This window comes from Cicer arietinum, chromosome 2 (assembly GCF_000331145.2).
Source record: "Cicer arietinum cultivar CDC Frontier isolate Library 1 chromosome 2, Cicar.CDCFrontier_v2.0, whole genome shotgun sequence".
Taxonomy (NCBI): Eukaryota; Viridiplantae; Streptophyta; class Magnoliopsida; order Fabales; family Fabaceae; genus Cicer; species Cicer arietinum.
Window position 1 is genome coordinate 46,498,204 of NC_021161.2, and position 23,346 is coordinate 46,521,549.

The 23,346-nt window shown below is 31.5% G+C and overlaps 3 protein-coding genes and 1 long non-coding RNA gene across 4 annotated transcripts; 2 read left to right on the forward strand and 2 right to left on the reverse strand.

Moving 5' to 3' along the window:
• Window positions 1–6,062: 6,062 nt before the first annotated feature.
• LOC101507351 (sorting nexin 2A-like) lies at window positions 6,063–10,977 on the forward strand. The gene is made up of 5 exons (XM_004490946.4): window positions 6,063–7,244; window positions 8,120–8,329; window positions 8,484–8,744; window positions 10,498–10,584; window positions 10,684–10,977. The coding sequence occupies exons 1-5, from the start codon at window positions 6,342–6,344 to the stop codon at window positions 10,762–10,764; spliced, it is 1,542 nt and encodes a 513-aa protein (XP_004491003.1). The 5' UTR covers window positions 6,063–6,341; the 3' UTR covers window positions 10,765–10,977.
• Window positions 10,978–11,715: 738 nt separating this feature from the next.
• On the reverse strand, window positions 11,716–14,997 carry LOC101507029 (probable leucine-rich repeat receptor-like protein kinase IMK3). The gene is made up of 3 exons (XM_004490945.4): window positions 14,756–14,997; window positions 12,635–14,471; window positions 11,716–12,532 (listed from the first exon to the last, which is right to left on the reverse strand). Exons 1-3 carry the CDS (start codon window positions 14,795–14,797, stop codon window positions 11,913–11,915), a joined length of 2,499 nt encoding a protein of 832 aa, XP_004491002.1. The 5' UTR covers window positions 14,798–14,997; the 3' UTR covers window positions 11,716–11,912.
• A 111-nt stretch (window positions 14,998–15,108) lies between these two features.
• On the reverse strand, window positions 15,109–15,948 carry LOC140919288 (uncharacterized). Its single transcript, XR_012161944.1, has 2 exons — window positions 15,495–15,948; window positions 15,109–15,210 (listed from the first exon to the last, which is right to left on the reverse strand). It is a non-coding gene; the product is annotated as an uncharacterized lncRNA (long non-coding RNA).
• A 4,687-nt stretch (window positions 15,949–20,635) lies between these two features.
• LOC101506699 (PRA1 family protein B3) lies at window positions 20,636–22,146 on the forward strand. The gene is made up of 2 exons (XM_004490944.4): window positions 20,636–21,470; window positions 21,729–22,146. The coding sequence occupies exon 1, from the start codon at window positions 20,777–20,779 to the stop codon at window positions 21,428–21,430; it is 654 nt and encodes a 217-aa protein (XP_004491001.1). The 5' UTR covers window positions 20,636–20,776; the 3' UTR covers window positions 21,431–21,470; window positions 21,729–22,146.
• The last annotated feature ends 1,200 nt before the right edge of the window (window positions 22,147–23,346 follow it).

Below are 23,346 nucleotides of genomic sequence, written 5' to 3' on the forward strand. Positions count from 1 at the left end.
ATACTACATTGTAGTTTGTTGAAATCGAAGCATATTAAAAGAATCTTAAATTGTCTAGTAAAGAAAGAGATACCAATATTATTTATATTAGATTTAGTTCTTTGTTATAAGAGATAAATTGTCGTAAATACTTAAAAAAAAAAATTCTTTAATTTTATTATCCGTGAGATGTAGTAAGAATATTTATTTTGAAGAGTGTAATTCTATTAATGGTCATAAAGTGTTTGAGAGAACTTTATTTATTGTAAAATATAATTCGAGAACTTTATTTATTGTAAAATATAATTCATTTAGTATTATTCTCTAGTTGCAGACAACAATCATAATCTTTTCGGTTATAGAGTTTCTATGTTATACTCTTGTATTTGATTGTGTACTTTAATGTCTCTATATTGTTAATTTCTCTATATACTTTAATTTCTTTATATTTGTTTGGTCTAAGGAAATTGAATTTTTAGTATATTTTATGGATGCAACATTGTGTGATCTTCTACATAAAAAAAAAATGGTGATAATGTGAAAGTGTTCTTTAAAAATATTCTAGCTAGCAAAAACTTGATATTAAGTGATTATTTATGAATCACCTCTCTTTCCTAGAAACTTGTGCACAATTTCAATATGTATACATATGCAATGTCAAGTTCAAATGTGCACTTTGATACGGAGAAATGTGATAAAATAATTAATTGTGAATAGTTGAAAATTCAAATAAAAGATGTGTCGACAAATTTGTTGACATTAATTCAACGTGTGCTTTAAAATTATACTGATAATTTTTTACATACATAAAATGTTTGAAAGAATTCTATTTTGTAAAAAATTTCATATTATTTTTCAGTTGACATAAGACAATCATTCTATTTTTTATCGCGTTTGAGAATTTTGATGTTATATTTCTTACGTTAAGTTGTGTTTCTTAATTTTTCTATCTCTTTTTTTCAAGAATGTCTAATATCTTAAGTCGAAGTATTTCTTTTATTCTAAAAAATGGAAGGCTTGATCCATTCGAAGGATGAGACTGAAGTTGATAACCTAGCCAGCCAAGTATACAAAAACAAATTGCTTTGTCACAAAACCGTTAGATACAAAGAATAAAAGCGTGACAAACTGAATTTGAGTGTGACAAAGATAACTAAATGACTAAGATTAGATAGCTGAACAATAAACAAAGAAAGAGACATAAAAAAGTTGTTAGAGTTTGTTATTGACTTTCTTTAAAGAAGTTTGTTATTGACTTCATTATTATCAAACTTTTAAAGAAAAAAAAAATCCAAACAATGTTAGTTCACTTAATAAGAAGTTGATTTACATTTACGTGTATTCAACTTTCACCTTTAATTAAATTTTTTTTTATAAATAATTTATAAGTATTTATGACAATAATTTTTAAATTTTGAAATCTATTTTATAATTTTTTGAAATTCAATTCATTTAAATTTTATTTTAAAAAATAATAGAAAGAGTCAAAATATATTTAACACTAAAAAAAAAAAAAAAGTAAGAAAACTTAAAATTGAAACAAGAGCTTGTCAAATTTTGCTGGTGCCGTGTCTTTCTCTGGATAAGGACTTTCCATTTTAATTTTCTTGTGACATAATTATTTCCCATCTTATGGTTTGTTATTGCCTAGGCCTTTTGATTTCTTGGGTTTTATTTTCATGGTTAGTTAAAGGTGGGTGCGAACTTAGGAAATTAAAATCCATCGTCAACATTTTCTCTAACCCAAAATTACTAGAGAGGTTAAATAAAATTAAACAACTAATTCAGCTATTTTTGGTGTTTAATTTACTGCCTACATAAAAATGGGACCTTCTTAAATACCAAGCTCAAAATAATTTCTTATAAAATAGACATGATACACTCATGAGGCAATAAATAGATTTCGGTGAGAAAACTTGATTACAAACAATATTTTAAAAATTGGATACAGTAGATAACCAAACGTGGCCCAAATAATATTATGGGCCTATTGTAACCCACGAGCATCGGGCTAGGATCATTGAAAAAACAGTATTGGGCTTAGATCAATTCATTTTGACACAAATTTGTTGCCGCGGATGTTTATTTAATCCTTGTATTTGTTCATTTTTACTAAATCTTAGTTTTTGGTAATATAGTCCTAATTTTGGGTAGTATATTAAAGAATGAATAGGCAAAATCAGAGAGCAAATGGACATTTTTTTATTTGTTATTGGACAAAAAAATGTAAACTAATTAGTTTTGATATACTACTACTAAATCGCGCATTCGTATACGATTACGAGTCAATTATATTGAAATTCATATATTGTGTATTATTTAAAGATATGAATATCATTTATGAATCATTTCGTTTGACTTGCAAATAGGAACAATAAAAAAGTAAAAAAATGATGACGATGAATTAAAAAAAATGTGATTTTAGTTTTTTCTCTTTAATTTTGGAGAGAGTATACCTTATTTACTGTGTTGGTTCTTAGAATTTAGGTGTATTAGACGAATCAATAAAATGTTGCTTTTATAAAATATTTTAAAGTTTTCCTAATTATTTAAAAATTGTGATTTTAAAATGTTTATAACTTATTTTAAATTCGCTATCAGGATCTCTATATCTTTCCACGTACTTAAGCATACCTTTTACTACCTATCCATATTAAAATTTTAGTTTTAATTAGTGTTTTAATTAGACTTTTCAACCGCTAAAATTATGGATACAATAATTTAATGTTATTCTTCAATTTATTAAATCACTTGTATTTATTTAATTTGTATTGTTTATGATTTTTTCTGTCACTCTTGTATATAATTTAAATAATATAAATTTCATTTTAATATTTATATATGATATCTAAGTATAAAATATATTTTTTTGGTGTATTTGAGAAGTTGGGATTCTGGTCGTCCATCTCAACCTTGTCCAAGGCCACCTTTGAATGTCTTCACAAAAAAAGCTCAACTCAATGTAAAATGAACAAATCCTTAACGTTAATAGATTTTAATGATTTTGATTGATACATAGTTTTATCTCTAAATAGATAGAAATATCCAAATTATTTTCTAATTGATTTGGGTTAAGAATAAAAGAATTGAAGGACCTAAATTTAAACACGTGTGAAAGATAAAAAAAAAAAGTACCAATATAATAACAATTAATTACTAATTTTGACTTTTTCAAAAAAATTAAATTATTAATTGAAAATAAATACAACATCCACTAATAGTTGTTGAAACATATTAATGAGAAAGTCATTTTATCCTTCAATCAAGTGGAATCAATATTTCTGCTAGATACATTTATTTTATTTCTAATTATACCCTACAATAATAATAAAATGTTTAAATGTTCATTGACGCATTTGTTTTTCTAAAAACCTTTATTATTTTCCAATCTATTTACTCATCACTCTCTCTTACCATCCATATATCACCTCATCAAAATGTAAACAAAAGTTGATAAAAGATTGAAAGAATTTTGTGGAAAGTCTTTCTTCAACATTTCATTGCATGTATAAGTATAACTTGGCTATTTATGGCAATTTTTGTTTTATACGAGAATCATGAAACGGAATTGAATTTGCACACCACCAATAAATTCAAAATTTACATAAGATATGTGAATGTAAACTCAATAGACTTATGTATATGTAAATTGAGTTTATCAACTTGACAAACGTATTAAATTTTTAATCTATATGTGAGTTAAATTGACGTATTACGAAGTGATCTTATATCATATAAGATATATGAACTGGATTTATAGAAGCTATTTGAACTTGGATAACATACATTGTTATGAAATTCATTTTCATTATGTTATTAATGGATACATTATTTACCTCAACCCGAGTAAATGAGCTACGGTGAAGGAAATTTGGATTTAGTGAACGATAATGTGCAACCTAAAAGTACATAATTAGTAAATCATATTGATGTATTTATCATCAACATAATATTTGATATATGACATAATTTATTGAGATAAGTTATAAAAGATGAAAGAGAAAATGAAATTGTTGTTGTCATCTCTAGGTTTGAAACAATCGCAACATGAACAAAAATAAAGACAAAGTTAATTATTGATTGTGAAAGAAGCGACACATATACACTTTAGAAGAACCCTAATCATGTTAGGGATACATACATCCAAAAATACATGAGTGTTCATTTATATTTTAAAAATATCTTCAAGTGATGGTGAAAGATGATATTAGTATGTAGCACATGGTCTGCACAACCATAGCTTTGCCGAAAAATGGATTGGCCAGGGAATAGAAATTTGAGTTTTTGAATGTGTACATAATCAAATTCACATATTCTCACTCATACATTCTAGGGCAGATTACACTCATATCTCATAAAATATATTAAATGTCACCTAAATCCCCTAGTGTTCTAATGAACACTAACACCCCTTAATTGTGTAATATTTTGAATCATTGATCTTCTATCCTAACTTTCGTTACAAACAATAGTTCTTTTTTACTCATCGCTTCTTATTTCCTATCAAAAACATCATACCCTTACATTATGAGTTTTACTACAAGAATCGTGCACCTCTCCGCTTACCCATAACATCTATCATCATATTTGTCTTTATATTGAATATGTACTTGGTTTATAAGGAGAATTTCATTTGTGATTAGGTTTCTCTTTTGAATGACATTTTTGTAATAGCACTCTATTGCCAATTGAAACTTTTAGAAATACTTTAATCTTCATGTTGAAACAAATTGGATGTCTTAAAAATGAGTGTTGTCACTAATCATAGCGTAAAGAGATTAAGTGTTAAATAAATTACGATTGAGATTACATGCTCTCCTAAATAAGTTGGATGCTACCATGAACATTTTATCAAAATTCTCTAATTTTGGTGTTGTATTTTTTTTTTCGATATTAGCAACACTCTCATTTTGGAACGAGACAAACAACAAATAAATTACTTTTGGTTCCAAATAATTGTATATAGAAGACATAAAATTTTGAGTCTTTCTTTTATTTTCTTTAATAGTAGTTTAAGACCGAAAGAAAATGAAGGTTAGTGGTGTTTGTAAAAATAAAAAGGTGTAAGTGATGTTTTACATACTTTAAAAGACGCGAGTGCAATTTGTCCTATTTTGTATTTTATGCAAATTGAGTTAAGTACATCTAAGAATGACAAAATACTTGTTGGCCTATAAGGGTTTCACCCCGACTATCTTCTTATTTGAATGCCCATCTATTTTCTATATTTTGCTTTCTCACTTCAAATTATACTATCAAAAATTAAGATTTGATAATATATTTTACATTATTAGAAGTTGAAATCTAGTAAAAAGTTGAAAAAAATGATAAATTCATACACCATTCACCACTTTTTAAATTTTAATGTAATCCTAAAACAAAGTATTTTGTGAGTAAGAAGAAAATCGAGAGTCTCGTATATTCCCGCAAACAACATTTTAAAAAGAATCTATTCAAATCAAAATAATGATAAAATGATTATAGTTCTTATGTGAACTTGATTTTAAATTTTTATAGTGCTAGTAAATTGTGCAATATTTTCTCATCTTTACCCTTTCTAACACTATTTTTTATTGATTTGAATTACATTTATTATGATTTTATATAATTACATTTATTTTAACGATTTAATTTAAATTAAATCGTCTAATTTATAAAATATATTTTATTTTCTTTAAAAAATATCAATTATAAAATATTGATCGTATAATCTTAATCAGAGGATCGGTCACTGAATTGTGAATACACACAGTATCTAATCAATTTTGGTCACTGAATTGTGAATACACATAGTATCTAATCAATTTTGTAATCTTCTTTTTTTTCTTTTCACTTTCTCTTTCCAACCAAACAAAGTGTTATCTACATATCAACTTGTTGTTCGAACATTAAAAAAATCATTTACTAATCCAGTTCGAAAATTGGCATATTTTCCATTTGGATTGTGCGATGCCATCGTCAAAGCTGATGATAAACACTGCTACCGGTTTTGGCATTTGCGAACCTGGTTTGCATTCACATATTAAAAAAAATAAAATTAAAAAGAATCACTTTTTTATATTACACTTTGGCTTCCACGTCAAACCAAGGTCGTCGTAACTCGTGACACATAAGAAAAACGGGCTTCTCAACTTATTATTAGGTGGCACCCATGTGATTGATTATTCAACTATCCAAACCCACAACAGCTTATCTATTTCCGAGTCAACTCACCAAAAATCCCGAGTCACTACTCAAACTCACTCGTTCTTCGCTTTCTCACAATCCTCTTCACCATGAACCACCGCAAATCCATTTCCGATCAAACCACAACCTCTTAATTGAAATCGAAGCAAAAAATAAAAATAAAAATAAAAATAAAAATGATGAATCAAGATCACGTTCTTCGCGCTTCTCAAGATGACGAAATGGAGTCTTTGGTTCTTCACGACGACAACGACTCCTCCGGTAATTCTCAACAACCGCAAAGCCCTAAATCCCCTTTCAATTCGTTTCTTGATCCTCCCTCTTACGCCGAAGCAATCTTCACTTCGTTCGATTCCAACGGTCATGATCAAACCCTAGAACCGTCGCCCCGATCCGGATCCGAATCCGATTACATCCAAATCATGGTTTCCGATCCTCAAGAGGAGCAAGAGCTAACAAACTCGCTCGTTCCTGGTGGAACCACCTACCATACTTACCTCATCACGACGAGAACCAATAAGCCCGAATTCGGCGGTGTAGGATCCGAGTTCAGTGTAAGGAGAAGATTCCGGGAGGTTGTTACATTATCGGAGCGGTTATCGGAGGCGTATCGTGGTTACGTGATTCCGGTGAGGCCGGAGAAGAGTTCGGTGGAGAGGAAAGTCATGCAGAAGGAGGAGTTTGTTGAACAGAGGAGAGTTGCTTTGGAGAAGTATTTGAAGAAGTTAGGGTCACACCCTGTGATTGGGAAGAGTGAGGAATTGAAATTGTTTTTGGAAGTTCAGGGGAAGTTACCGTTGATGAGGAGCACCGATGTTGCGTCCAGGATGCTCGACGGAGCGGTGAGGCTTCCTCGGCAGCTTTTTGGTGCTGAGCCTGTTGCTGTTGATTTGAATGATGTGGTTCAGCCTGCTAAGAGTGGGAGGGATTTGCTTAGGATTTTCAAGGAGTTGAAACAGTCTGTTACTAATGATTGGGGTGCTGCTAAGCCATTGGTTGTTGAAGAAGATAAGGACTTTATGGAGAAGAAGGATAAGTTGATGGAGTTTGAACAACAACTTAGCAATGTATCTCAGCAGGTAGTGATAATTTGAGTGTTTTTGTGATAGAGATTAAAACAAAATTAAAACTTTGTTAGTTTATATGATTTTGTTTGCCAAAAAGGAATATGATGTTAGTAAAAGATAGGACTCATTGTGGTGTGGATCTATTCTAGATAGCATTTGTGTTGTCTTAGTGCATGTTTGGAAATTCATTGAAGAAAATTTAAACATGATGCATTTGCTCCATAGTAGGTTTGAAGTTAGGGTTTTAAAAAAGGTATGAAACTGCAATCTGGGTCGTGACAACGTGATATCATGGTTTTTATATCTATGCGATTGCAATGTGACTGTACTAAGGCTGTATCGATTGCATTTGACTGTGACTCTCTTCAATATCAATGATTGCGATGTGACTGTCACAGCAATTTAAAAGTTGTTTGAGGTGTACAGAGTTTGTTGGTAGTAATTTCAACTGTTGCTCCAAGTCTCTCTCGTCTATTTGAGTTTCTTTACCAAACATGATATAGTAATTGGTTAATTGAAAAACATTTAAGTTCTAATGTCATTGTGTTTTGTGGAGTTTTGTTTAATTCAGTGTTGTTAATCGCAGATCACAAAAAATAGTTGTTTGTTCCTCTACGCAATAGTTCTATAGTGCCGCTATTTGACAACATTTTGCCGTTGCACCAAATAGAGTAACACAGAATAATAACAATTTGTTTAAATTCCACTACGCTATAGCACTATAGCTGCTATTTAACAACTCTAGATTAAATTATTCTCCCTTTTTGAATTGCATTACCATTTTTGTCGTATGGAACTGAATGTATTGTTTCGGAATGGTGGTGTTATTTTCTTCCTTTGATTTCTAGGGTTGATTTTGTTTGTTTATCTGCATTGACTTGTTGCAGGCTGAATCCCTTGTCAAGTTTCAGCAAGACATGGGTGAAACAATGGGTGAGCTGGGGTTGGCTTTTGTGAAACTTACTAAATTTGAGACTGAAGAAGCCCTTTTCGAAACTCAGAGAGTACGAGCTGGTGACATGAGAAACGTAGCAACTGCAGCTGTCAAATCAAGCAGGTTATATAGAGAGCTGAATACGCAAACAATCAAACATCTGGTAAGTGCAAGTTATAATTATTTATTATGATTATGATGATAGAACTTTTTACCATTTATATAAATGTACGATAAAAATTATGTGTTAACCTCTGAGTATAATCCTTAACTCTCTTTTTCTGTTGCTGATGGGTAATATTTTATGTATGTTGCAGGATAAACTACATGAATATCTTGGGACAATGCTAGCCATCAACAATGCATTTTCCGACCGATCAAGTGCATTGTTGACGGTTCAAACACTCTCATCAGAACTAGCTTCTTTACATTTGCGGATTGAGAAGCTTGAAGTTGCCTCATCCAGAATATTTGGCGGAGACAAGTCTAGAATGCGGAAAATTGAAGAGTTGAAAGAAGCTGTTAGAGTAACTGAGAGTGCAAAAAATTGTGCAGATAGAGAGTATGAACGAATCAAGGTAACATATAGCTACATTTTTTGTTTTTAGGATTCTCCTCTTCCTTAGCATATGTAACTGGGACTCGACTGTATTCATATATTTGAGATTCCCTTTCCCTGTACATTTTAACATATTTTCACTTCTATAACTGACTTCTATGATTTTTCTTTGGCACACATACAATTTGTGCTTCCTTATTTGCTTATTTTGAAGATTAATGTCTTTGTTTGCTTTCATTTCACGTGAACGTTCACAGTAGCCTAGGGAGAAATTTTAACACACTAAAACTCAATGCCTGTCTTGATATATTGACTAAACTTCAATCTCACACATACCCTTATGGATGAGTAACAATGACATCCAATTAGGTTATCATAGTAATATTATTGTCATCATAACACCTTAGTAATAGATTTGGCTGGTAATTATCATGTTTTCACATGATTTTCTTCCTGTCTATAATGCAAGTATCTTTTATAGACATATTTCGCAGCCAAAGACAAAAATAACTGCACTAGGTTCAAAACTATATTTTGATGCATTTGTAAATGTTTTGTCGAGTTCTGCATTGAATGCTTCCATAAAAAATCATCAATTAATAGCTGATTTCTAAGCATATCCAGACTGGATTTCTAATTCTGTTGATCATTGAATTTTATTTCCATATCTTGTTGCATTTTTAAATGTTTCATTAGGGCTGCATTGGATGCTTCCGTCAAAATCATCAATTAATGGTAGATTTGGTCACTGGTCGAAATTTGAATTCTAGTTCTATTTCCATCTCAATATCTAAAATACAATGTTTTATGAACCAGATTGATCATTGAATCTGTAAAGACACTAAAAAATTAACTAGTCCAACTGAGGTTGATGGTGCAAATGTACAACATAAGTTAGTGAGTGAAATATCCAAGCATACAACAAATATAAAAGCAGAGAATAACTATCATGTTGCTTAGTGCTTCAAAGTCCCACACAAGACAGTGAGTGATAGCATAAAACATACATCCATGGCTGTCAAATTCTTGTATTAACTCATAGAATCTCTATTGTTTACCACTCTAAGTATCAAAATTGAGTTAACTCACATAAAATAATTTTTCTGTAAACTCCAATAGACTTGAATAGAATGCGCGTTCGAGGACGGTTAAATGTGTCTTCAACTTAATGGTTATTTTCTACCAGATATGCTTAAAATTATAAGGCTTTATAGTGCACAGAATATTAACCTCACAGTTTTAGCACTTAACTCCATATATGCATTGGACATCCCAACTTTTACCCATCTCTACGGGAAGTAACAATGGTTGTATTGGTTTTCAATCCCATAGCTCCTAACATAAATGAAGTCTCAAACTAGAAAACACGGCCAAAACCATGTTGCAAATCTGGAAACAGTGTAGAACCCAGTAGACTGATGAGGTGAATGAGCCCATCTGCTGAATCAAATGGCAATGAGGGGAACCCAATAGACCAACGAGGTGAATGAACCCAGCTGCTGAATCAAACAGCAACGAGGTGAATGAACCCAGCTGCTGAATCAAACAGCAACGAGGAGAACCCAATCCACCACCTTTCGCTCTAGTAATTTTGAATCTTGTGATTTTGTCCATCAATTTTGAACTTGTTATGCTTTTTGTCTATTATTCAAACTCATGCCATTTCAAATTTATATTTCTATTGAAAAACAAAAATTGTTTCTAAGGAACCAATGTTCTGAGTCTTGGAATATTATGTTAATAATACAAGTATAAATGTGGAAACTTTGCAGGAAAATAACAGGAGTGAGCTTGAAAGAATTGACAAGGAGAGGCAAACTGACTTCCAAAGCATGCTGCGAGGGTTTGTTGTCAATCAGGTAACCCTCATTTATAGTCTCTTTTCTGGAAGCTGTTAATTAGATTGCTTGGTATCTATGGTTCAGACCAGTAATTATTCTACATCATGCATTTTACAGGCAGGCTATGCAGAGAAGATGGCTGCTGTGTGGGAGAAGCTTGCGGAAGAAACAGCTACATACTCAAGAGACAGCAGCTAAAATGTACTTGGCTGTAAATTTTTGTTTTCATCCTTTTATGCTACTTTCTAGATTTTTATTCCATTAGGTTTTTAATCATATGTAGTATAAAGATACTCTGAACATTTGGCAAACATAATTTTAACTAACCAGAGTTGTACATGCAAGCACATATTATTGTTTATTGACGTTCAATTTTTCAATGTTGAAATGGTCGATATTTCAACGTGGAAATGTCTTGACTAGTTGGGTTCGCCTCATAGTAGGGATTTAGATAGTTTCTATCACTGCAAGCCAATTTCTTACTTAATCATCCTTTTTCTCATATTATTAATTTTCATTTTCTCATGTGATAAAATATGTGATGGACATGATGCAGATTACAGATAACTTAACGGTTATCCATAGATAAAATAAACAAACATCAACTATATATTAGTTGATGAATACAGATATAGATGTAATTACATATATACTTGTTAGTAAATTATTAAAACTGCTAAATACCCTATACCTTAAATCCAAAGCTTCCCCAAAATCTTTTTTTGATGGATGTGTGATGTATTCATTTTATTAATTTACTGATTAGTAATTTTATTGTTAAAAGAAGAGAAAAAAATTCTACATAATTAAAAAATCACATGTTTTATATAAATGCTTTTTCTTTTATAATTCTTATGATATACGGAGATATCTAAAGATATCAATGGATATAAATGACACATAAATATAATTTTTATTCAAAGGAGTACTATCTATGTCTGGCATTTTTTTGACTAAAAGATAAGGTTTTGGTATGCTGAATAGTCATGGTTCCAATCCTGAGTTATTTAACTTTTGTAGATGTAAAAGAGGATGCGGAGAAAATTATTGCATGGTTTTATTATGTGAAGAAAGAGTATTATTTAACACAATTTCGGGAGCAAGGAACATAAAAAATAAAAATAAAAAAATAGGGAAGGAGAGGAGCAATGTGAAAACTAGTTTCCATTATGAAATGATGAAGTGTTAAAGAGGAAACACTCACTGAATTAAAACACATCAGTATGTACACAGACACTAGCACTCAAACAAGCAAAATAATTAATATAAGAATGAAAGAATAACAAAATACTGTCCTACACTAAGGAGAAACAAAAAAATGCAAAAGTTGTTACATATGATGCATTTTATTCACTCATGGAAGGTATAGCTCCTTCATCACTAGAAATTGCTGATGATAACAATGGTCTAATCTCTTCCAACTGCTGAAGGATTATCTGAACTTCTGGCCGTGCCGATGGAGAAGGATCAACACAGTGCAAAGCAAGCTTCAAAGTGTTCAACAACTCATCCCCATTTGTTGATGATGATGAATCTCTCATCAACTCAACATCAAAAACCTCATTTGTCCACTCCTCTTTAACAATAGAGGCAACCCACTGAGGTAAATCCACACCATTCATTGCCTCACCAGGTGGCTTCCCTGTTAGTAGTTCTAACAAGATTACACCAAGACTGTATACATCGGTTTTCGTGTTTGCTTTCTTAAGCTTCGATAACTCGGGCGCTCGGTATCCTAATGCTCCTGCTGTAGCAATCACGTTAGAGTTAGCAGCAGTTGTCATCAACCTTGATAGACCAAAGTCTGCTATTTTAGCATTTGTGTTCTCATCAAGCAACACATTGCTTGAAGTTAAGTTCCCGTGTATAATGTTCTCGTGTGAATGTAGGTAAAGCAAGCCGCGAGCCATGCCTTGTGCTATGTTCATCCTTGTTGGCCAATCGATTTTTGTTTCGGGTCCTCGAGCTGTAGAAACATATAGGAAACACTTAAATTATTGAAAAAAATATTCAAACTTTGAGAAAAAAAAAGGCATGATTATGGTAAAGCTTTTTACATTATACTTACCATGGAGGAAAGAAGAAAGACTTCCTTTAGGCATGTAATCAAAAACCAGAAGCTTTTCTCCTTTAGGTCCTAAGTAAAAGGCTCTTAGTGCTAAAAGATTTTGGTGTCTAATTCTCCCCAGAACACTAACTTCGGATTCAAATTCTCTCTGATTCTTGGTGATCTTTTCCCTCAATCGTTTCACTGCGGCTTGACTACCGTCCTCTAATGTCGCCTTATACACTGTTCCATAGGTGCTCTTTCCCATTATCTCGGCTGTTGCACACAAGAGATCGTCTGCTGTAAAAGCCAGCGGTCCATCGAAATGAACCAATTTGCCTCCAGCTTCACCACCCGCTTCGACTTCTCCGGCGATAGGAGGGACTCCTTTTCCTGTCCTCGTAGCAGCAGCAGTAGATCTCCCTGTGGCCTGGCCATCCTCAGCATTTGATGTTCTTCTTTTCCGGATCAGGCAGAAGAGCAGGATGCAGCAGACTATAAGCAGGATTACAAGGAGCACTGCTGCTACTATGAGGATTATGTCTTTGGTACCTAGTTTCTTGTGATGACGGTGTTTTGATGCTTCAGAAGGCGCAGCAGGGTGTCCTTCAGAAGGAGCTGGAGAGGGACATGGAGTTGAAGGACTATAACCACATAGTTGAATATTTCCCACAAATGAACTTGAGTTAAACTTCTGTGCTAATAAGGTTGGAACAGGACCAGAGAGGTTATTCTGAGAAACATTAAAGAAATTAAGATTATTAAGATTGCCTAAGGAGACTGGAATTTGTCCACTAAGATTATTCAACGACAAATCAAACTGTGTAAGTTTTGAAATATTTCCAACACTTTGAGGAATATGGCCACTAAATTGGTTTCTACTTAATACTAACACAGATAGATTATGTAATCTGCCTAAATCTTCTGGAATTTGATTGCCAAGGTGGTTGTTCTCTACATTCAACACTGTGAGTGATGATAAATTAGAGAGAGTGACAGGTAAACTTCCATTCAAGGCATTATTAGAAAAATCTACTCTTTTAAGTCTAGAAAGACTTCCTATTTCATTTGGTAAAGTTCCACTAAACTTGTTATTACTAAGAGTAATCTCTCTAAGTTCCCTTAAGTTACCAAAAGAAGAAGGAATAGAACCTGAGAGATTATTGTGTTGAAGAGATATGAAGGTGAGAGAACTCAAACTAGTTAAGCTAGTTGGTATTGGGCCAGAGAATGAATTGTAGCTCAAGTTAAGCCAATAAAGCTTAGTGGAATTACCAAGACTCAAAGGGATTGTTCCTGTTAGCAAATTATTACTCAAGTCTAAAGATTGAAGCAAAGGACAAGAACCTAATGAAGGAGGGATCGAACCAGTTAATCGATTATTAAAGAGTTGAACTCCTCTTAGATTAAGGAGAAGTCCTAATGATGAAGGGATTGAACCACCAATTTGGTTATTATGAAGACTAAGCTTTCTAAGACCTTCAAGTTGACCAATCCTATCAGTGATTCTTCCCTTCAACCCTTTCCATGGAAGCTGGATTACAATAACTTGTCCTTGAGCACATTTAATGCCAACCCAAGCTCCAGAACAAGCTCCATAGGCACTATCATTCCAGCTTCTCAAGAACCCTTTTGGATCAACCAACTCTTCTTTGAATGATTGAAGTGCTAAGAAGTTTGACTGTGTTACAACTACTCCATCCCAACGTTCTTCACACAAAACGGGCTTCACAGGAAGCAAAAGAAACCATAAAAAATGGATCCAGAAGATGCAACTGAAACATAATCTGAAAAAATGAAGTGGGTTGTTGTAAAAATTGTTCCTTTCTGCTGCATTTCTCATCCCAAGTGTCAAAACCTGAAAAGGGTAATGGTAAAAAGAGTTTGAAGTTAGAATCTTAGTCTTCATTACACAACAAGATGAATAGAAGTTCAGAACAATGCAAGTGATTTTACATTTAGACAGATACAAATACTAGTTTTAAGTTAGAATCAATTCTGGATGTAAAATCAATTCTTTCTACTTAAGAGCAACCAAATTATACACTTCTAGAATCAATTCTAACTACTCCAAACGTGGAACAAAACATAGAGAGGAATGAAAAAGAAAAGAAAAAAGAGATTTGGAGGGAAGGTGATTACTTGGTGAGTATTGTTGTTCTTCTCTCTAGTAGTAGTGTCCATGAAGACACTGTGTTTGTAAAGTCAGAGAAGAGAGTGGTGTGTGTGTGATAGTAACAAGATCATAGAAATGAAACAGGAGAATAAGGTTTTGGATGAGGATTTTGTAATGAGGAAGAGAGAGAAATGAACTGAGAAAAAGCACGTGATGATGGTCATAAGAATGAGTGTGAGTGGGGCGCGGAGTATGAGGAATCTTGTGTGTTGGATTTGAATGATTGAAGTGCTAAGAAGTTTGACTGTGTTACAACTACTCCATCCCAACGTTCTTCACACAAAACGGGCTTCACAGGAAGCAAAAGAAACCATAAAAAATGGATCCAGAAGATGCAACTGAAACATAATCTGAAAAAATGAAGTGGGTTGTTGTAAAAATTGTTCCTTTCTGCTGCATTTCTCATCCCAAGTGTCAAAACCTGAAAAGGGTAATGGTAAAAAGAGTTTGAAGTTAGAATCTTAGTCTTCATTACACAACAAGATGAATAGAAGTTCAGAACAATGCAAGTGATTTTACATTTAGACAGATACAAATACTAGTTTTAAGTTAGAATCAATTCTGGATGTAAAATCAATTCTTTCTACTTAAGAGCAACCAAATTATACACTTCTAGAATCAATTCTAACTACTCCAAACGTGGAACAAAACATAGAGAGGAATGAAAAAGAAAAGAAAAAAGAGATTTGGAGGGAAGGTGATTACTTGGTGAGTATTGTTGTTCTTCTCTCTAGTAGTAGTGTCCATGAAGACACTGTGTTTGTAAAGTCAGAGAAGAGAGTGGTGTGTGTGTGATAGTAACAAGATCATAGAAATGAAACAGGAGAATAAGGTTTTGGATGAGGATTTTGTAATGAGGAAGAGAGAGAAATGAACTGAGAAAAAGCACGTGATGATGGTCATAAGAATGAGTGTGAGTGGGGCGCGGAGTATGAGGAATCTTGTGTGTTGGAGAGAGAGAGAGAGAGAGAGAGAGAGAGAAAGAGAAATATGAAACTGGAGACACTTGTCAGGTTGAATGGTACAAACTACAAAGAAAGGAAACTCTCTTTCTTGTGTGCTTCTTAGTTTTCTTACAAACACAAACGGCTAGTTTTATTTTTCCGTATTATTTAAGATTACAACTGTGCAATATTTTTTTTGGGAAATGCTTACTTAAGTGCACCGGCTAAGCATTTAAATGTAAAATTTTAATACATTAAAAATTGTGATTTTTTTTATACTAAATTTTTATTTTTGAATTTTTACCAGATTTCTTTAATATGGGCGTTTCTTAAAATTAAGGAATTTGTTAAAGACTCAAAAATAAAAAATCTACATTAAAAAAATAATTTTTAATTTTTAAAAAATTAAATAATACAATTTTTAATATAAGTTTTCTATCTTTAGAGATTTAACAGATGTTTTTTTCATATTTTATTTGGTTATGTTAAGTGTTGATGATGTTAGAAGGTTAGTACATAATACGGTTAAAAGAAAGAAAACTTCTTACTTTTATTGCATGTCCGCACCCCGAAGTCCCAACGGCTAGTTCTTGCTTCTCTACAGTGTAGGTCCAGTCCAACTCATTTCTGCATTAATTCAGTTCTGGGCCGCTAAATTACAACTGCAACGAATTGACTTAATTACCCTTGACACTTCATAGACCTAGATCCATATTCATGCATGTATGCATATTTTGATTGATAGTGAGTTTGCCTTGATCACACAATGTGACTGTGATTTTGGTAAAAATTACATTTTACTGTAATTTTATCACAATTATCTTGATTTTAAATGGTGTTAAGTGTGTGTTTGTATTTATGGTGGAATACTAGATTACCGCGTGTTAAGTTGTTGTTATAGTTTATAACTTTTTAGTTATTAGTATTTAAATTGAGACTCAAAACATATGCTATTGTCAAATCAAACACAAACTGAGTCGTTAGATCAAAAGGTAGATTGTAGATTGATTCAAAATATAAACTTATAATAAAAGTTAATTAGTCTTGATCTAAAGTTGACATCTACCGTTAAAAACTAATTCTTGCGGATTTATGTTGTTGAAATAATATATTTTGGATGTAAATAATATATTTCTATGCATAACTATAGAGAGTACTTCTTCTAATAAGATAGGACTATAATAGTTGACAAAATTTTCTTTATAAATTAATGTGTGTATTTTTAATGTTAATTAATTTGAATTTAAAATTATTGATTAAAGAGAAATCCAAACTATATCATGCAAGAGATTTCTCATTAGTTAACTTTGCAATTTATAGTTAATTGTAAACAAACTTGTAACAAAGAAAGCATACATGTATAAATATGATTTTTTATATTTATAGTAAAATAAATAGGTGTGTCTTAGGAAAGTTTATGTCGATGATGTGGACTTAGGTCCTCTTTTATTAAAATAAAATAGCATTCAACAACAAAAACAAAGGTCATAGAATAAATAATTATTTACTAAGCATCAAGTGAAATGATAATTTAGGAAAACAATGCAGGTGGTAGCAGTTGATAATAAGGGGTTGTGTGGTACATAAATTATTATAGTTACTAATCTTCATGTTATAGAGGTTCCTGACTATTGGTCCACATCACCACATCACGTTTTTTATATATAATTCAGAGAACAATGCCGTTTATTCTCCGATCTGTTTGTTGAGTGGGGTGGAGCGGTGTACACCCAATCCATATTGAATGAATTTCAATAATTCAATTTTTCAAACTTTTTAAAATGTGTCCTAAAAAAGTTACTAAACCATTCATTAATATGGGAGAATGACGAAAAATGTCAATTTATTTATGAACATAGTACAACAGGTAAATATTGTGAATTTGATTTATAACCTTTAATTTACTATAGAAAAATGTTTTATATTTTCATTTGTAGAACTTGAATTAGTTTTTCTTACCAAAAAAAGAATAAAATAAAGAATAAAATATTTGAAGTGAATAATTATCTATATTTTAAATGTTTAAATTTTGAAATAATATATTTTTGAAAATAAAATAACCTTTTTTTATATTATTTTCATTGTTTTGGAAATATAGATAATATTAAAATTGTTTTATGTTTTTTTGTTAGGTAGGAAAATTAACATTAATTTAAAAAATAACAGATCTTTTTACAACAGGTAAATATTGTGAATTTGATTTATAATCTTTACTATAGAAAAATGTTTTATATTTCATTTGTAGAACTTGAATTAGTTTTTCTTACCAACAAAAGAATAAAATAAAGAATAAAATATTTGAAGTGAATAATTATCTATATTTTAAATGTTTAAACTTTTAAATAATATATTTTTGAAAATAAAATAACCTTTTTTTTTATATTATTTTCATTGTTTTGGAAATATAGATAATATTAAAATTGTTTTATGTTTTTTTGTTAGGTAGGAAAATTAACATTAATTTAAAAAATAAAAGATCTTTTTGCAAAATAAATAGACTTTAAATTATTCAAAGTATGTCCTCTTTGGCATTATCTTGATGCTAAACTCGCATTATCTTGATGCTAAATTCACACGAATGACCTCTTCAATGAGTATGGAGTTGTAAAGCTACCTATTAATTGTAGCTTTTGGTTGGAAGTGTGTTGACACTAGACTCCAATTTCATTTTGAAAATATTTTATGTTTTTATTTCTTTAAAATTTTATTCATTTTGAATTGATATGGATGAGATAAAAGATTCATATAATGAATAATTGTAATAGATAGAAGATAAATGACAAATAAAAAAGAAAATCGAGATTAAACTATTTTATAAACAATAGCCACGATCCTCAACTATCTAAGATTTGTTTTACTAACAACAAAATAATAAAAGTTTACATACAACACTCAAAATAGACAATATTTCAAAAATATAACATGAAAACAATTTCATTACATCTCTTATCATATTTTTTCTTTACTACAAATTTAATAACATATGACTGATATATCTATTTATTTTTATCCAAAATTATATAATGAAAATATTGTGAGTGAAGATCTATTTTAATTTTTGAAAAAATTTGTAAGACTTAATTTAATTCGCAAGAAGAAGAAAAAAATGTGACAACGTAGCCCCTATTTCAATCACCCTAAAAATAGATAATTAGACCTCTAACAATAACTAAAAAAGGACAATTTAATCCTTCCACCAATTGAATTCTCAAAACTAAAATTTTCTTCAATCAATGCTCATTATTTTCATCCAACCATTTTGGAAAGTTGTGTATCATTCACTTTATTAATGAACAAATGCTATTCAACAAATATATTAACTCATTATAAGAATGAGTTTATTCACCCATGTAACCTTATTTTAGCATGCAAAAGGTATGAATATAGATTTCATTTAAGAGAATTAAGTGGATAAGTTAAAAATAGTACATATCAGTAAATCGATTCAGATAACTCAAATTTGATATCAAGTTAGTTTTATAACAATGATGTATTATTTGTTAGTAATGTATCACGCCAAATAAAAACATTAGCAATTTATTGTAATTATTGATAAAAATTGCACTTAATCGATAGCTAAACACTTATTTTTCTTATAAATTTATGTTGATTTTACTTTTCTTACAAACACTTATTTTAAAACTAAATCAGAAATCACAATTTTTTGTTAGCGATTAAAATAATTTTTCATGCAAATTTATTTTATTTCTATGCACTCCACTTTAAATCACTAATTTAGTCCTCGAAATTGTAATATTGGATCATTTTCATTCTTGAAATTTGCAAATAGAAAAAGTCTACAAAATTGATGCACACTCATCAAATTTGTTCCTTCAATATCGTTAAAAGTATATAAGATCGTGTGTTAACAACTTATGTAACATTGCACGTAGATGTGACATCAGTGCCATATAACAATAACTATTTTGTCCAAAATAATTTAAGAATTCAATTATTGTGTTTTAAGGACCATTTTGATATTAAATGGCTATTTTTAGGAATTATTTTGAAAAAGTAAAATATTTTTCAAACTCTCTTTTTCACTTCTCTCCCGCCTTCTTCATATTCTTATTTCATTATCTTTATTTTTTTTTCTCTTTTATTTTTTCTTTCTTCTCTCTATGTATTCTTAATATTATTAGTAAGAGAAACAAAGAAGAAAGATTGAGGATGAATGGAAAGATGGATGAATGAGAGAGACGAACAAAATAGAAACAAATAAAAAATAGAAAGTTCATTGAGAACAAAAAATAAAGAGAAAAATATGAGAAAGGAAAAGCAAGGAATAGAGAGAATAGAAAAATAGAATAATTAGACAAAGAGATAGAAGATGACTAGAATGAATAGATGAAAATGTGAGAGACTTAACAAGAATGTAGAGAGCAAGATAAGATAAATGGATAAAAAAAAAAGAAAAAAGAAAGATAAAAATAAAAATCGATAAAAATTTGACTTTTTTGAAATAATTCTTGAAAATAACACTTAATGTCAAAATGATTCATAAAACAACTATTGAACTCTTTATTTACTTGGAAGAAAATTGACTCAAAGTTTTTAGAAACAAAATAATATTTCACGTAGCAAATATGGGACAGCATCCATATAAAATGCCGCATAAACATTTCACCTCATATCTTTTAACCAACGTTTTTATCACTTTGCAAATTTGAATCACAAATAATCCGCTTTTACGATTTAATTGAATTGATAATTTTTTACTTATAAAAAGAACAAGCAAATTGGTGGTTGACCATAAATTGTGATACATACTAGCACTGTTTAGATTATTATATTATTATTATTGAGAAAAGCTTTGCATTCTATTAATAATTTTATTACATTTTCTGTAAATAGATTAAGCCCATCCCATATTAGCAACGTTATTTTTGACCATATTTACTAACTTAACTTTACAACTTTTTCATTCCCTCTGAAATCAAACCCAAACCAAAAAGCCCAAACCACGCACGAGTCTCCATTGCCTCTCTCTCTATCGGTTTCATCCAATAGTCACGTGCGGCAATCGGAGATTCACGCGCCACCATGTCTTCTCCACCGACACTTCCCGTTTCCACTTCCCAATCCAACACAAACACCACCGGAGGAGTTTCCTCCCAATCTCAACCTCCCATCGCAACGCCAGCCTTCCGTAACTTCATCTCCCGCATCTCCTCCTCCCTCCGTCAAGCCTTCGCACACCGCCGCCCGTGGTACGAACTCGTCGACCGTTCCTCAATTTCACGACCGGAAACTCTCGCCGAAGCGTACTCACGGATCCGCAAGAATTTCACATACTTCCGTGTCAATTACCTAACCCTAATCGTTTTCGCTCTTGCGGTTTCTCTCATCACGCATCCGTTTTCGTTGCTTGTTCTTCTCGGACTCATCGCGTCATGGTCGTTTCTCTACTTATTCCGTCCTTCCGATCAACCACTCGTTCTCTTCGGACGCACATTCGCCGATCGTGAAACTCTAGGGATCCTCGTTGTTCTCACTGTGTTCGTAGTTTTTCTCACAACCGTTGGATCGTTGTTGATCTCTGCTCTTTTGGTTGGATTAGGGATCGTGTGCGCGCACGGTGCGTTTCGTGTTCCCGAAGATCTGTTTCTCGATGATCAAGAGGTGACTAGTTCGGGATTCCTGTCGTTCCTCGGAGGCGCTGCTTCCGCCGCTGCTCCGGTTGTCGGACGCGTGTAAACGGTTAGATCTGTGATTCGGTGGAGTGTTCTAATATGAGGTTTGGTTCAACCTGTTTTTGTTGTATTATGCTGGATTGAAATTGTTGCAATTTTTTTTTTGTTGGCTTAGATCCAAAGCAAATTGCTTAGGGTTTATAGTTTTATATGACATTTTTATGTCAATTAATTATTGTGCTATTAATTAATTAATGCAGATTAGTCAGCAATTTGAATCTGAATTTGCTTTGATATTTGTTTTTCATGTATTATCGTTTTTTATTTCACTTTGACATTGACACTCATTATTGTTGGATTAGGATTTGAGATTCAGAGAATTGAGGCTGGTTTTTCGATGAGAATCAGAGAATGAGACTCCTGTTTAATGTGCCTCTTTTTGTTCTGAATTTGTTATATACTCCCTCTGGAATGAAAAGTAAGCGAAAATATATTTGAAAAATAGATGTATTTGATATCAAAAATAGATACAACTTTTCAATACTTTTATGCTTATATTTCATTCTAAATGGAGTATTGTGATTTAATTCTAATTGGCATGTTTAGCATTTTCAAGTTTCTGGAAACCTTCATAGGGGTGGATTGTAATATGGGTAAATTGGGTTTAGAAAAAGATGGTTTTGTGCTGTAAGAAGAAATTCTGAAATCTTACTTGACTATAACTTGTAACTATATTAAAGCCTTAATGCAAACAAGGAATTAAAGTGGCTTCGTGTGGAATTTGACTTCTCAAGTGAAGTGTATATTGAAAAAGTTAAGGTTTGTTACTCCAATTAACCCATGATTATTTATGATATATGCCTGTAATGTCAATCATTAATTTATTTATCAATGTTCAGTATTACTAACCTAAAAAATGTTGGATATATTACTTATTTTAAACACTGAGGAGCCTTAGCCATCACTGTGTAGTGTACATTTGAGTTCTTAGTATTGTATAGGGGTTCTATTTGATACCATGTAAAATGCAATGCAATGATCAGGGACTGGGAGTCCTGGTCCTGGTCCTAGGGTGCATCGATTATTTATTCAGGGTTTGGGTGGGGGAAGCTGGGCTAGTTTTAATCAAAATGGTTCTGTTTTTTTGGCTGCGTGTGTGTTAAGAGTCTTTTAGGTGTCAGTTATTTTGTTTTGGAGTGTGGTAGTTACTGGTAAATTGGAGTTGGGAGATTAGATCAGGTTGTGGGTCCTTTATAAATGGGAGTTGGGAAACCATGTTTGACTACATGGTGGATGAGGTAAAATTGTTTTTGGATATTGTAAAAATCAGTTGAGCAGAATGAAACATAGCTTTTTGTCTATTATTTAGGTATTTTTAGGATGGAATGAAAAAGTTTTTATTCTATTCTTTGAAAATGGAGGTAATGAAATAAATTACAATTCTTTTATTCCATTTTTACACTTTACTTAAAAACACAATTTATAGAGAAAGCATGACAATATCAACTAGCTAACCAACAAGATCATGGATCATATGCCCTCCAAATTGATGTCTAAGTTTTGCCTCTTGCTCTAATTGTTGTTGGAATTTTAATCTGCTGGAGTATTTGATCTTAAATTGCAGTCAGGATATGTTCGATCAAGATTAGACGGTTTAAAAAAATAATTTTTTTTTTATATAATTCAAATTATTGATCTTGAATTTGGAGCATTTGATCTTAATTGAATAGTCACCAATATGATATCACGAACGCGTATAGTCAGGGAATCTTTGACTGTTGAGAATTCGGGTCCATTGGGGACCTGAATTGGCTTACTACTTTTACCCAATCCAACTCCCTGTCTCTCAAACCCAAATTCAGTTGTGTCCATGTTTGGTGTGCTTCTCTTAATATTTAATTGCTCTTCATTTTTTACATTTTCAAAATTGGCAATGCGTGAAGATGACCTTATTTCCAAACAATGAAACTGCTTTTCTGC

Bases quoted from the DNA above. Each gene is read 5' to 3' on its own strand.
- LOC101507029 (XM_004490945.4), bottom strand. From the start codon at position 14,797: ATGGACACTACTACTAGAGAGAAGAACAACAATACTCACCAA. The intron at 14,472-14,755 runs GTAATCACCTTC...TACCCTTTTCAG, and splicing joins AGAACAACAATACTCACCAA to GTTTTGACACTTGGGATGAG. The intron at 12,533-12,634 runs GTAAGTATAATG...ATGTTTCTACAG, and splicing joins TCTTTCTTCTTTCCTCCATG to CTCGAGGACCCGAAACAAAA.
- LOC101506699 (XM_004490944.4), top strand. From the start codon at position 20,777: ATGTCTTCTCCACCGACACTTCCCGTTTCCACTTCCCAATCCAACACA.
- LOC101507351 (XM_004490946.4), top strand. From the start codon at position 6,342: ATGATGAATCAAGATCACGTTCTTCGCGCTTCTCAAGATGACGAAATG. The intron at 7,245-8,119 runs GTAGTGATAATT...GACTTGTTGCAG, and splicing joins TTAGCAATGTATCTCAGCAG to GCTGAATCCCTTGTCAAGTT. The intron at 10,585-10,683 runs GTAACCCTCATT...TGCATTTTACAG, and splicing joins GAGGGTTTGTTGTCAATCAG to GCAGGCTATGCAGAGAAGAT.